Genomic DNA, 15,518 nt, shown 5'->3' on the forward strand with positions numbered 1-15,518 from the left:
ACCAATTCAAAAAAGACGATCTTTACAGCAGAGATAAACATGTTTACAGCCTGGTACAAAAGACAAGTGTAGTCTGGATAGCTCATTTCTCGTTCAGCACACACTCTACGGGGGGTGAGTTTTTTCTAACAAGGCAATTTCAAAGATATTGAGATTCCGAGTCTTCCAATGACTTGATTGACAGGCAGGAACACTGTAGCTGTTGGCTAGGAGGCTCAAAGCCTGCCTCTTTGCGTCACAATCGCTCGACAGCAGCAATATGGCTGCCGCCGCCGATTGGCCTCAAAACAACGCTTCAGAAACAGATGTGTGATGTCATGGATCCTAAGTCCATATTTTATACAGTCTATGATTTCACTCAGAGGAGGGTTACTTTGTTGTTTGCTCAAGTTATCTTTACTATCTTCAAGTGCCTGTATCTGGTTTACTTCTCTATTTGTTATGTATACTGTATATTACAAACCCAGGTATACAATAAGTATTAGCTATGGCTCCCTATGCAGACTGGCAACGCTGTTGTGCGTGTCCATGTCCATGTGTGTTTGCAATACTGAAATTGGACATGTAGATTTTGGCAGAGTGGCAACTTTGAAAATAGATCTGGGTTCAAAAAAAGTTTGGGCACTCCTTCTGTAGATGCATAGATACAGATTTGGGTCAAACAATGGTCTAATGGTAGTGAGGTCAGTTAGTCTGTTACTTACTTCTGAGAACTTTTTTCAATTGTCTCCAGATGGCGATATGGTTTTGCTCCACCCAGACTAGACTACTACTTAACGTCTTCGGTTGCTCTAGCACAGCTGCTTGACTCACTACTGGAAACAAAAAGCTGTGATCGCACAACCCATGTTATTTGTATTAATATTTGAATTGACCTCATAATTGTATAGCCCTCTTGAAAGGCTTTTTATTTCTTGTTGCCTTCCATTTGAAGACAAAATGCAATCCTAACAATGCAAGTAATCAAATATCAGGGTGAAGACTAAATTTTAACTTAATTCTGAATAAGGTCAGCTTAATATATGCATGCATTAATTTTTATTCAAGTTTATGTATTATTGCTCATTGTTTTTCTTTGAATACTTATACCTCCATCATTTGAAACTGCATTGACCCTTACCAAATGACATGAGAGGAAGAAATCAGATTTCAGTAATCAGTATTCAGATATTGTTTTCTGTATGCACCTTTATTTCATAATCCAAATAAGCAATGTTTTATTCATTAATGTCCACAGTTTTTTCAGCTGGTTGTTTTCCTCAGTGCAGTGAAACTCTTGTGTAGTAGGATCTGTCTTCGAGCATTTGCTCAGTTGTTTGAGATAAAGCATAGACAAAGTCAGCAAATTTTGGAAAATAGAATTAAAACCTGTGTTCCTTTCTCCTCAATTTTTTTCCCTACCCAGCACTTTCTGTATGTTTAAACCAGCCATGGAAGAAGAATCAATTTTCCTGCGAAAAACTAATATTGTAGGTGAAGTATTGAACTGAGGTGATATTTAAAGGGATAATAGACAAGGCTTACACTGAATATGTTTTGCTTCTAACCTCTTTGTTTGCCGTAGGTGCAGTTAAATCACATATGAAAGAAATGGAGAACACAACTGAGATTTGGACTTTTGTGCTGGGTGCCTATGGTAACATTGGAGAGTTAAAATATCTGTATTTCAGCATAACACTGTTATGGTACCTCTCAATATGTACAGCAAACACAATCCTTATTGTTGTTATTTATGTTGACAGAAAGCTGCATGAACCAATGTATATATTACTATGTAATTTATCTGTAAACGAAATAGTTGGAAGCACATCATTGTATCCTCTGTTGCTCTCTCAAATGTTTTTAGATACCCATGAAGTGACCCTGCCATGGTGTTTTTTTCAGATGTGTTGTATCTACACATCTGCATCTGTTGAGTTTTGCAGTTTAGCAGCTATGGCCTATGACAGGCATGTCTCAATCTGCTATCCTTTAAGCTACAATGTCATAATGAACACAGGTAGAGTGGTAATGATCATTGTGGTTATATGGATGTATTCAATTTTTAGTTTTCTATTCTCGTTTTCATTCATTATCCGTTTGAAATTTTGTGGACGTATCATTGACAAAGTGTTTTGTGACCACCACTTGGTGATAAAACTTGCATGTTCAGTTTCAACTAGTAGTGACATATCTGACCTGATTTTTGCTTTTGTGACTATTGTTATACCTTTTAGTCTAATTTCAATCTCTTACATGAAGATTTTGGCTGTTTGTCTTAGTACCTCTCAAGAAAACAAGCAAAAAGCCATAAACACCTGCACACCACAGATTGTCTCAGTGTCAAACTTGTTCATTGGCTGCATTTTCCATTTTGTTGATTCCAGGTTTAAAGTTGCTCAAGTGCCAGGTAAATTGCGTATCATTTTTTCTGTGTATCTCCTTGTTTGCCAACCAGTTGTCACCCCTTTCATGTATGGATTTAAGCTGCCAAAAATAAGGCAGTCATGCAAAAGGTTTCTTGTTCATAGAAAACAATTACTTTTCTAATTTTGCAAGAGTGTTTAAAGCAACATTGACTTTCTTTGCTTTAAACTGAGACAACAGATATGGTTTAAAATCTGTATTAAAAAATAATTATGAGCTATACATACAGTAATCTTCTGTTATTTGGACTATGTACTTTAAATGGACAAAAACTCAAGATATTTCTGGCAGTTTGAGCTTGCATTTTTAATCTGTCTTTAGAAATCAACTAATCTCATTAGAGGGTGCAGTCAGATATGTAAATGGTAGCACAAAAGAATGCTGAATAAGGCCACCAAGAAAAGAAGAGACAATGACAATGTGAGAAAAGTAAAAAACAAAATTGAAGCAAAATAGTGTGGTACACTTTTGGACAAAACTAACACTAATTATTTTTATTTAGATATATGATAGGATACATGCTGAGTGTTATTTGTGTAATTAAGTATATCAACAAGCAATGTTTTGTATCATTTGGAAATCATTTTTTACAAAACAATGCCCCGTATTTCAGACAAAGGAAAATGCTTGGACAAATGTGGTTCAAATGTGTTTTTAATAAACTTTACAAATGTTTGTTCCAGTTACAACAATGAATGACAACTCTCTCTCTCTCATCCCCATTCTGGGATACTTAGCACACCACACTAGGCTAGCAGCACCACATTTTAACAGCTGTCTCCCTCATTGTGTCATAATCAAGCGGCAACCTCCGGTCTCAAAATATGAGTCCAATGCGGAAGTGCTACAAAAGGCAATTCTCCTCTAGGCTGGCTCCGGAAGTACCGGAAGTCACATACACATGAATGGGAAAAAGCCAATCTTTACAGAAGAAATAAACATGTTTACAGCCTGGTACAAAAGACAAGTGTAGTCTGGATAGCTCATTTCTTGATCAGCACACACTGTACGGGGGATTCTTTTTTTTCTAACGCTGCAATTTTCGAAGATATTGAGATTATGAGTCTTCCAATGAGAGGCACAGCTGCCTGCGGGAACACTGTAGCTGTTGGCTCGGAGGCTCAAAGCCCGCCTCTCTACGTCAAAATCGCTCGACAGCAGCAATATGGCTGCCACCAACGATTGGCCTCAAAACAGCTCTTCAGATCCTACGTCCATATTCTATACAGTCTATGGTCATTATCAGTCATTTATGGGGAGCTGGTTTCATTGAAATGACTCCTCAATCACTCAAACCAATGTGAGGGATGTTAGGCAGACTAACAGATCCGTATTTGGTCCATCTTTGCCCCACCACAGCTTCGGAGCTTGACTCTAGGCATTGTGTGTGCTTCCACTGGCTCCACTGGATTGTGTTTCTGCTTGGTCTCAGTGCTGGCAATCAGAAGCCCTCACTAGCAGATAGCAAAACTTCTATTTTTGTTAGATGCCGAAGCATAGTGCATCAATCAGCACAGAACAGATTTAGCGGGACAGGAAGTTAGGCTCCTAAACGGTGTTAAAACACCCAGTTTATTTCCACAAAAAACACTCTGTGTTGACGCCAGATTGTATTAGACTTAACTACATGCAAACTGTCATACAAGCGGAGCCAGGCCTTGAGTCAACAGGTCATAGATTTGCTTGCTAACATGAGCCAGTTATCCAACAAAAAAATGACTTGTAGGTTGACTTGGAGCAGCGAGTAGTTCAGATGCCTCATTGAATGAGCATATTCCTCAGACACCTCTTACATCCAAGAAAGCACAGAAGTTTACAATCTTGTGAGTCAGCACATGTATGAGCTGGGCCTTAACCCCTCTGATGACCAGTGTTTATGGGTAAAACTGAAGGTTCAGGGATGAGAAGGACACATTATCCTGATTTGACAAACTGGACAAAGTTCTCAGGACTAAGCCAGTTGTTGAACCAGTAGATGTTGGGAAGTCCCATGATATTGCTATGCCTAGCTTGAGCTCTTCTACTGATGTTGAATGGATAAGACAATGAGTCTCCATGGCCATCATCACTGTCAATCCACTGCCATGCTATCTCCAGTGCCATTATCAGCTTTACTGAATGCTAGTCCAAGCCTGATTCAGTCCCAATTATAAGCTTTATCAAAAAGGAAAATTTTAAGCCTTGTCTTAAAAGCTTCTTGTACCCTGACTGGCAGATGATTTCAAAGTAGAAGGTTCCTGATAACTGTATGCTCTACCCCCCCCTACTTTTAGAGACTCCCAGTGCCACAAGCCAGCCTTTTTACTGGGAACATAGTGTTTCAGAAAGTTGTGTTTAAGCAATCGGACAAACCAGACACGATTTAACCCATTCCTTATTTTCCTCATAGGAACCACTTCAAATAAAGAGGAAAGAAATGAAAAGAAGAGGAGGCTTAACATACCTATCACTCCTAACACAGGGTCCCTGTACACATGAAATAGGGGAGAACGGGGTTGGCTGTCACACGAGTTGGTTGGCACACTCGTTATATCTCGCCACAACAGGGCACTGTCTTTCAAATTGGGGTCTGGACATTTCCAGAATTAGGATCAGAGCTCATCTACATAGTCTTCTCTGGAGTAAGACAGCTGAACTTGAGGTGAGAGTGCTTTTTGTGTTTTTCATGTCTAATTGTAAATATTCAGTTCCTCAGTATTTTTCTTCTAGGCTTTTAAACGATGGGTTTATAACAAAACAAGTGTTACCCTTACAAAGTGTGAGGGGAAAGCTATAGTTCAGATTTTTATTAGCTAGCTTAGTAGGTTTTAGATGGTTGTTAGCCTTGATGCTAGCAAAAAATTCCAGTTGGGGTTGATCTTCACATTCTCTTTGGAGTTGGTTGTCACATGTAACAACCAACCCCTATGTTGGCAAAATCATGCATGGTGAAATTAGTTGAATTGCGCAGACCCTACATTTGCCATCACTGTAACTCAGACAGTGACTGCATGTAGCCTAGTTGAGTCGGCCATTATTGTTCAGCCTATTTGTTTTGTTCTTTATGTTGTTATATAGGCTGGCCTAAAGATGTGTTTCCTGTTCATGGTCCTTGCTCATTTTATGTTAAAATGCATTAACTTATGTAGGCCTATCACTTGTCAGTGCAATTAAACTTTCAAATTTGGTTCCGCCTTCTTGCCTTTTTTAAGATTTTTCCAATTGAATTACCATTGTGACAACCAACCCCATAGTGTGTGACAACCAACCCCATAGTGTGTGACAACCAACCCCATAGTGTGTGACAACCAACCCCATAGTGTGTGACAACTATCCCCGTGATGGGGTTGGTTGTCACAATGTGTCAGAGTGTCTTTGATAGTTAATTGCCTCTTTTTTACAATGAGTTGGAAAATAAGAGGGATACACATTTCAAGCCAACACCTTAAGCTTCAATTTAATGAAGGAATGACTATTGAAAGATGTTTTGATAATGAGCAATCATCAAAACAGTAAAAAAGTGTGACAACCAACCCCATTCTCCCCTACATGGCTGAATAGAGAGAGGGTCTTGATACATAGAGTGAAGACACTATCTCTCAACCATGTTTAATGCTTATATGAGACCCACGCATGGTCGACATAATGGTGTGTCTCTAAGAAATATCCACCTTAACTGTCATTATATGTATCTCTTTTAGTCAGTAGTTAATCATTTTCATTTTGCAATTGTTTTAAACAAATTTCATTATTTTGCATTTGTCAAGGGGCAACAGGGAAATCCTTAGCTTTTTGTGAAGCTATTACACTCATACTAGATGTGTAATGTCAAATCATCAACCTCACTGAAAAAACAGGGAAGCTCTCATTTCCCTGGGCCTTTACATCAAGAAACTAACAACAGCAGCTATCCATCAGTGTACAGGGAGATTTCTGCTAGTCCCAAAGCGTTTAATGATGTCCAAGGCTGTCAAGGGATAAAGTGGACTAATGATGCTCCTGATGCTTTTGTTATGTTTACTTGGTATTTCTGTCTCCAGGACATTGCAACACAACAAACTGAAGTTACATCAGTCAGTTTATATGACCTTATCAATGAAAGTTAAGACATCTTATCTAGGGCCTTATCTTACATCTGACGCAAACTGCCCTGATGCAAGTAGCAGTGTCTTTGTTTTTTTCCCACCTGACACTGATGGCCAGTGCCCATGATATGTAAATATGTAATTTTCACCCCACCAAAGGCAATGGTTTTATAGCTCAGAAAATTTTCATTATAGTTTTTCTCAATTGTTTACACACAATTATTGGTACTTGAGACACAATGACCAAAACTTGTAACCCATGCATCAACCCCCTGAACCAATTCTGCTAAACGACAAGCACAATTCCTGCTTTACACTCAAACTGCAGATCTAAAACACACTTTTTTCAAAACACTACACACAATTCTCTGCATTTGGCACAATTTTCATGAAGAAAATCTCTTGTTTTCACAAGGAACACCCAGTCATTCAAAATCTAAAGTTAATTAATTGCCCTACTATACACACTGACTTATCACACAGGCAAACACCTGTCACACAGTTTTACAATTAGCTATCAGAACTATATTTCCCCCACTGCTTGGCCAGGGAAAACATTGCTTGTGATGTGAATGAGGTGCTGTGGCTAGGCCGCAACAGAAGAGAGGATGCAGCATAATATTTATTTTTTTACTGTAACTGTATACAGTAAATTATTCTGTTGTTTTGTATGTAGACCACTGTGTGTGCAACTGTTCTGGAGAAGAAGTGTTCTCCATTCATCATAGTGTTTTACATTGAGCACATCAGTGTTCAACTGGTTCTTATAAACGTCTATTCATATGGTGGTTTGTGTGTGTCATTTGAAAACAAAATACTATTTTGAGAAGAAATAACATTGTTTTAAATGCAAAGTTTCATTATGCAGGAGAACTGAGGGGTTTTGCCCATTGTGTGTGTGTTTTTTTGATTTGTGTGTAGAGTTCTGAGAGTATGAGGCATGCTTTCAGAAAATGTGTGTAAACCACCGAGAAAAACTGTAAAAACTACTAAAGAGTGGCACTGGTGGCCTAGAGGTCTAAGCACCCCACATACAGAGGCTGCAGTCCTCGTCGCAGGGGTCACCGGTTCGATTCCCAGCTGTGACCATTTCCTGCATGTCTTCCCCTGCTCTCTACTCTCCACATTTCCTGTCTCTCTTCAGCTGTCCTGTCGAATACAAGTGAAAAAGCCCCAAAAAATATAACTTAAAAAAAAAAACTTCTAAAGAAGAATGATACAGGCCCAGTCCTTTTGAGTAAGCAGATTCCCTTTTTCTTGACATTCCGAAATCAGCTTGCTGCTTAAGACAGAGATTGGTGAAGCTGTGTGATGGCCCAGATATGACCGGAGTCAAATTCTTTGTATTCTTGAGATACATTGTGATTAAAGTTCTTTCTGATTCTGATTCTTTCTGATTCTGATTAGTTCTCATTTTAATGTGCATGTTAATTGATTATTAGACCATGCATTCGGGTGACAAGTTATTAAATAACATCAGGTGGTGGGAAATATTTGCGATCTCTCTTTTGTGCCTCTACCTATCTGCCCTCTTCCATAATCAATCAACATCACGTTACGCATGTATTCAAGTAAATTCTCTCTCCCTCCCTCCCTCCCTCCCTCCTCTGTGTGTGTGTGTGTGTGTGTGTGTGTGTGTGCGTGCGTGCGTGCGTGCGTGCGTGCGTGTGTGTGTGCAAATGAGACCCGTGTAGATTGTGCCAATCAGACCAGTGACATATGGAGGAAAAAATAAATAAATGCACTACAACACCAGACCAGTAGAGGGCAGTAAGTCAAAGATGGAGGCCATTCATCACAGATGACACCACAGAAGAAGAAGGACCAGCAGGTATTACAACCATAGACACATAGACATATAAGACATATAAAGAATATGTCTATGGTTGATACCTTTGGGGGCTTAAAGACCCAAGAACTCTTGGTCGAAATGCACCTTAAGGCATTTTTCCACCGCAGGAACTTTACCCCGGAACTAGAGACTTTACCCCTGAGCTACATGCCTTTTGACCGGAGGAACCAGGGTCTAAATTTAGTTCAGGGGTAGATAATCTCCCCCCTGCTTGGGGAGTAGTACTTTTCATAGGTCCTTGGACTTTCGGATGAACATAACAGTGTTTGTGGGGTTTACATAGTTGTTGAAACACAGAGGGAGTTCCTGGGAATGCATACTATTTAGTTTATAATTAAGATTTCAATATATTATTTAATATATATATTTTTATATTTCACTGGCCTGATTTGAACAATCTACCCAGGACTTCAGCCTGCAGTCGAAACGCAGACAACAATGGGGGCACAAGAACCTTTTAAAGTGCATTTCGACCAAGAGTTCAGGTTCAGTTCAGGGGTAAAGTCCCTAGTTCAGGGGTAAAGTTCCTGCGGTGGAAAGATGCCTTTAGTTCCGGGGAAAGTAGTTCTGGGGGCTAAAAGACCCCGGAACTCTTGGTCAAAATGCACCTTAAGTCTGATTTATCAAAAACACCAAAACAAACTGGTTGTATGATTTTCTCTCTTTACAATGGTGATTCCTTGTTTCCAAGCAACTTGTGATGAATCATTGATGTGCCCAATTCCATTTTCATTCCATGTGGGACTCAAGCACAACATGTATAATGTCAGTTACGTCTGTAAGGATTAAGGGATTAGCCTTTGGGTGGAGACTGAGATCTGGCCATAAAGTTAAGTGAAGGCTTTTGCTTTGTTCAGTTTGGAGGGCAGACAAAGCCATCAGGAGGCTTCCATATCTGTAAGACACCAGTTATATTTGCATATGTGTAAAATGAGAACTTCAATTAATATCCACTCATGCTTAATGTTTTTTTTGGATTACTGATATTTACATCTTGACATTTTTCCTAATGACTAAAAGCAGCTTTCTTATTCTGACTATAATGTGTAACACACTTGTGCTGTTACACACTTGTTTGCAGTGACCCATGTCTGTGAGATTTTGCTTGTTAGATAAATACATGAGGTAACTTAGGAGAAACTTCTTTGTGGACATTTGTTTCTATCATCTTGGATTTTTCTAGTAGCCAAGAATAATCTCTCAATTTGTCTGCCAGCCCTTCATCAATATTTTTAAAAAATCTGGAATTAGGCGTCATGAAAGAGGATAATTGACAACATTTTAACTGAATTGTTTTGGTTGCTAATTTATGTTTCACTCTGAGGCATGGAAAAAATGGAAAACTCCACTGAAATATGGTCTTTCGTGCTGGCTGCATATGGCAACATTGGAGAGTTAAAATATCTGTATTTCATCATTGTGCTGTTATGGTACCTCTTTATATGTATTGCAAATATACTTCTTATTGTGGTTATCTATGTGGACAGACGGTTGCATGAACCAATGTATATACTATTGTGTAATTTATTTGTGAATGAAATTGCTGGCAGCACATCATTGTACCCTCTTATGCTTTCACAGATGTTTTCAGATACACATGAAGTGATGTTGCCTTGGTGTTTTCTGCAGATGTCCTACCTCTACATATCTGCATCTGTGGAGTTTTGTAATCTGGCAGCCATGGCCTATGATAGATATGTTGCTATCTGTCATCCCTTACACTACAATGTCATAATGAACACAGGGAGAGTGTTTGTGATCATTCTTGTCATATGGTTGTATTCATTTTTTAACTTAATAATCACATTTTCATTCACCTTCCGTATGAAATTTTGTGGAAATGTCATTAACAAAGTGTTTTGTGACTTCCACTTAATAATTCAGCATGCATGTTCAGAATCATTATTTAACAGCATTTCTGACCTGATCTTTGCCTTTATGACTGTTGTTATACCTTTCAGTCTCACTGCAGTCTCTTACATTAAGATTTTGTCTGTTTGTCTGGATACCTCTAAGGAAAACAGGCAAAAAGCTATAACCACCTGCACTCCGCAGATTGTCTCACTGTCAAACATGTTCATTGGCTGCATTTTCCATTTTGTTGATTCTCGGTTTGTTGTGGCCTTCATACCAGATAAAGTGCGCGTTGTTTTATCAGTGTATTTACTCATTTGTCAACCAATTGTCACCCCCTTTATTTATGGATTCAAGCTACCTAAGATAAAAGATTCATGTAAAGGATTTGTGTTTGACAGAAATTATAGATGTATTATCTAAAAGAAAACATGGTTTTATTATTATTATTATTATTATTATTATTATTGTTTTTATCATGACTGCCATCGTAAAAAATATACTGTATATATTATTATTTTTATATTTGTCCTTATGTTGCATGTCCTGTAAAATTACTTATAAATACCACTTGTCTTTTCAGTGTAGAAATGACTTTTAGACTTTGGACTTTATTGTCCCCTTGGGGAAATTCTTTTCCACAGCACCTTTCTGCATTTCCACAGACATAGACAATAACAAGAACATACACTGTAAACTCAAAAAAACTATCCACAAAGACATCAACACTCAGACAGAGTTGTATAATTCAGCGAGGCCTTTTGTTCAGGCTCGCTATTACAGCAGGGATCAGGCTCTTGCTGAGGCGAGCCCTACTGTACCTCAATGCTCTGTACCTGCGTCCTGAAGGGAGTGGGATGAGGTGGGTGTTGATGTGTGATGTCCTGTTCTATTGAGGTTGCAATGCATACGATGGCCCTGTGGTTTAAGACTGTGAGGTTTGGTGTGGGGAGACTGATTATTTTAGAAACTGTGGTAGTTATGCGTGTTAGTTTGGCCTTGTTTTTAACAGATAGCATGTTGTAGAAGCAGGTGGAGCAGTACAGGAGGATGGATTGAGTCATGCAGTAGAAGGAGATAGGGGGCAACATAAATATAAAACATAAAACATAAATGGGCACAATTAATTTTTTCAAGTCCCAGTCAAGTCTCTCATGTTTTGAATTAATAACATTAAAATATATGTGTGGAGTGTTCCATGGATTGAAAATAAAATCCAATTTATTTTACATGAAGTTCCATATTATTAGAAGTTTATTTTATACATTAAATGTGCTGTGTTGTTCTATTATCCATACACACTTGTATGCAAATCCAGACAGGTTTGTGTGCATACAAATGAATGAAGATCATTTAATCATCTTTTCTGTCTCTACCAATCATTTCTATTTAAACCACTAACATTAACGTTTCATCCAGATGTTCTATTCCGGTGTGTAATTTTTTTTTAAAGTATAGGCTAACACAACAGAGTATCACATCACACCTGACATGCCAGTTTGGTTCTGTTTCTGTTTGCTTGAGTTTGGTTCTGGTTCTGTTTGCTTGAGTTGGTTGTGGTTCTGTTTGCTTGAGTTGGTTGTGGTTCTGTTTGCTTAAGTTTGGTTCTGGTTCTGTTTGCTTGAGTTTGGTTCTGGTTCTGGTTCTGTTTGCTTGAGTTTGGCTCTGGTTCTGTTTGCTTGACTTGGTTCTGGTTCTGTTTGCTTGAGTTGGTTCTGGTTCTGTTTGCTTGAGTTTGGTTCTGGTTCTGGTTGCTTGAGTCCAGTTCTGGTTCTGTTTTCTTGAGTCCAGTTCTGGTTCTGTTTTCTTGAGTTTGGTTCTGTTCTGTGGATATGTTTGCAGTTTCTTGTTAATTTCTGTTGGGTGGTCTGAAGAGGGCTGTGCACAGGAGATATCCTCACTATCTGATGGATTTGGAACTTTTTTGTAAAGAAGAGTGAGCAAATATCACCACGTCAAGATGTGCCATGCTAATAGACTCCTACCAAAAAAACGGAGTGCTGTAATAAAATCAAACTGTGCTTCAAACAATTATTAGTTAAAGGGTGTGTACACTTATGCAACCACATCATTTTAGTTTTGTTTTTTTTATTCTTCCCCCTACAATATTTCTATTTTTTTTAATTGAATTGTGCACGTAATAGGTCACATTAAAGGTGGAAAAAGTTATGACATGATTTTTCTTGGTCTCATTTTTTTTACATCACAAAACCTGGCATTTTAACAGGGGTATGTGGACTTTTGCTATCCACTGTATAGGTCCATTTGGTGAAGGAGGCATGACATTCCACACATCTGGAAAAAGATTAAGAAAAAGGGAGATGGGGTTTCTGGACAGAGAACACCTTCCAGAGCATGAGAACATCCCCACCTCCTGTCTGTGGAGAGATTACCCTGCAGTTAATTATCAGATATGGTGGTTGAACTTTCACTTTAATGGCTTCGGGTCCATTTTGGGGTTATAAAGTTGTTTACAAAAATGGTCAGCTCCCTGCCGTGCCCTTTGTCTGACCAAGTCCCTGGTCCTTCTAAGAAAAGGAGCTTCTTCGAATCCTCCGGTCCTTCTGCTGCGCTAAGAACAAAACCCAAGAACACTTTATATAATTAAAATACTTTCAGAAATACATGATTTAGAAATGAAATTAATCAATTAAATTTACTGAAATGATATTTATGTTTGGTCTAAACTGCAAAATGTCAATTATGACTATGGGAAGAATTTTTAAAATACTGGAATCAGATCGGAATTAACTCTACTGCCAAAATCGAAGACGTACAAACATTAAACAACATTTAACTAATTGATTCACAAGATTACATGAGACAATGATACAGGCTACAGTTTAAATACATATATTTGATTTAGTTAAATTCCCACCAATAAATTAGCTACATTTATAAACAGGTTTTTGATGAATAATCCATCACATATCAAAATCCCTGTCAAATCGTATTAATAATTTTACAGGAAGCTGAGATGATTGTCGTCTGTCTCAGATTTGGAATCAAACTCTTGTTATTTAAGGTTATCTGATGTGCGTTACTTTCTGGTTACATTGCGTCATTTTTTATTATGGCACTCTTTGAACAAGTGATATCAGCAAATACATTTGTTTATAACTACTGAAGCTACAAAATATAATTAAAGAAAATCATGTTGTTTGTGTTTCACTTCCAGCAGCTCTGGCTCTGATTCAGAATAACTAAATTATCTTTATAACCTGGAGTCCAGTGGGCAATCGTTTATGATTTGATTTGCTCGCCTGTGTGATTTCTGTGTTGCACTTAAGTGTCATGCCCGTATATGGGCATTTAAGAGGAGTACACCTATGTTAATTGGGAACATCAAACACAAGCTTCAGACTTACTGTTTAAGAATCTGACGTAGACTTCTCTTGAAACCTTCTTCAGAATAAATTTAAGACAAATCTTCAGAAGATGTTGGTGAATGAGGCCCATTAAATCCTGATTCTTTACTTCTTACTGGTCGGACTCAGCATCATTAACAGGCATTAGAGGGCAACAATTCGCCATTGTAGCATCTGGAATGGAGGAAGTGGAAGCATGGGTGCTGGAATGGGGATTTAGATTTTCTGTTGCAAAGACAAAGGTAGTTGCTTTCACAAGAAGGGTGATAACTAACCAAATTGATCTTGAATTATATGTTAAGACTAAGTTTAGAAAGCTTCAAATATTTAAGAATTTTGTTTGATTTGGTAATTTTGTTTTCTTAAATGTAAATTTATCTCCAACTTTGTAAAAGTGTTTCATCTTTTGTAAATTTGTTTTGTCCTTCAGAGCCACCGTATTTATCCCCTGAATTCCAATGTAGAATTCCTCTATTATCCAATAATGAACTCTCTCTCTCTCAAGTGACTGGCTCAGAATCATCCGTTCATTTACCTGTTTCTATGTGACTGTCTTTCCCCTTCCTCAACAGGTTTGAATCTACTCTTGTTTCTTCTGGAGTCCATGGTAGTGGGGTAACAGAGAGTCAACCTGTCCGACTCAACTTTTTATCGCCTATCTCAAAGTTTTTAACCTTTTCTTCTAATGTCCATTGACATTGATCTAGCGCTGCAGGACTGAGAGATACAGAATATCATTCATTTTGGCCTTGGTAAAAGTGTTTTGATTTTGTAAATTTGTTTTCTTGAAAGTAAATTTGTTTTCCAAAATGTAAATTTGTCTCCAACTTTGTAAAAGTGTTTCATCTTTTGTAAATTTGTTTTTTCCTTCAGGGACACCGTAGATAAAGGAATAAGGGCAGTGTTTATATTTCTAGCAAATGTAGGACCAGGGCCGGCCCTTGGCATAGGCAGTATAGGCAAATGCTAGGGGCGCCGGCCATCCATTGGGGGCGCTACTTGCACCCTAAATGAGTGAGGAAGAAAATTTGTAGAAAATAGGAAAAAAAATATTTTATCTAATATAATTTGGGGTTAAATTGCAGAGTGATGCCAGTATACATTTAAAAGCTTGTGATTCACTTTTGGTTTTTATAAAGATAGTTTCCAAATCAGTTTTTGAAGTCTATAAGTGTTCAGGATTTACTTGTTTTTGTTTTCTTTTTGTTGTTTTCTTTACACTTTGGAAGCTGTTAGCTTAATTAGATAGAAAATGTAGACTAGGCTTACATAAGCATTTTGCTTCTGCCTTTTCAGTCATCACTTAAAGCTTGGGTTGGTAGTCAGATTTATATACACTTTTTGTTATACTGGTTAAAATGATCTTTATGTCCCGATGGCAATCAATACATAATGTGTTCTTAAAAAAGACTGAAAAAAGCTACAGCCGGAGTACACCTGGGAAAACACCAACCAATCACCGTTTTTGGGTCCCAAAATTTTAAACCAATCAAACCCCATCCTGCCGTTCTGCCCGCCTCCTTGCGCGTACATTTCCCCGGCATGCACTCCCCGTCCCCTGCCTCTACTTCCCCTGACTCTACTGACTGCCCCTCTTGCTCAACCTCGGGCCTGTCCCCTCTGACCCGATGAGGTGCTTTGCTCAGGACTGTAGTCCGGATCAGAGTCTAAAAAGCTCTCACCACGGGGGCTCTGACAAGCAAAAGAATTAATGACATTCATTAAGTCCTACAGAAAATGTATATGTGTCGTAGCATTTGTCCGGACGCTGTGGGGATGACGAGCCGGTTCGTGAACATGTTGAGTTTTAATAACCAGTCACTGTCGGCCGTGAGCACGCCAACCAACAAAGCAACAATCAATGTTTGAATTAATTAAAAACTTCTCCTGCTCGTCTCTCAACTCTACTGCTTGCACACTCTGAGTCTACACCTCTCCTGATGCCTTGACTAACTGTCAAAACTGTAGAAATTA

The 15,518-nt window shown here is 38.3% G+C and overlaps 2 protein-coding genes across 2 annotated transcripts; both read left to right on the forward strand.

Moving 5' to 3' along the window:
* Positions 1-1,590: 1,590 nt before the first annotated feature.
* On the forward strand, positions 1,591-2,529 carry LOC117820308 (olfactory receptor 11A1-like). The gene has a single exon (XM_034694036.1). It carries the CDS (start codon positions 1,591-1,593, stop codon positions 2,527-2,529), a length of 939 nt encoding a protein of 312 aa, XP_034549927.1.
* Positions 2,530-9,657: 7,128 nt separating this feature from the next.
* LOC117820310 (olfactory receptor 6B1-like) lies at positions 9,658-10,599 on the forward strand. Its single transcript, XM_034694038.1, has one exon. The coding sequence runs from the start codon at positions 9,658-9,660 to the stop codon at positions 10,597-10,599; it is 942 nt and encodes a 313-aa protein (XP_034549929.1).
* Positions 10,600-15,518: the final 4,919 nt, after the last annotated feature.

Source organism: Notolabrus celidotus, chromosome 10 (assembly GCF_009762535.1).
Source record: "Notolabrus celidotus isolate fNotCel1 chromosome 10, fNotCel1.pri, whole genome shotgun sequence".
Taxonomy (NCBI): Eukaryota; Metazoa; Chordata; class Actinopteri; order Labriformes; family Labridae; genus Notolabrus; species Notolabrus celidotus.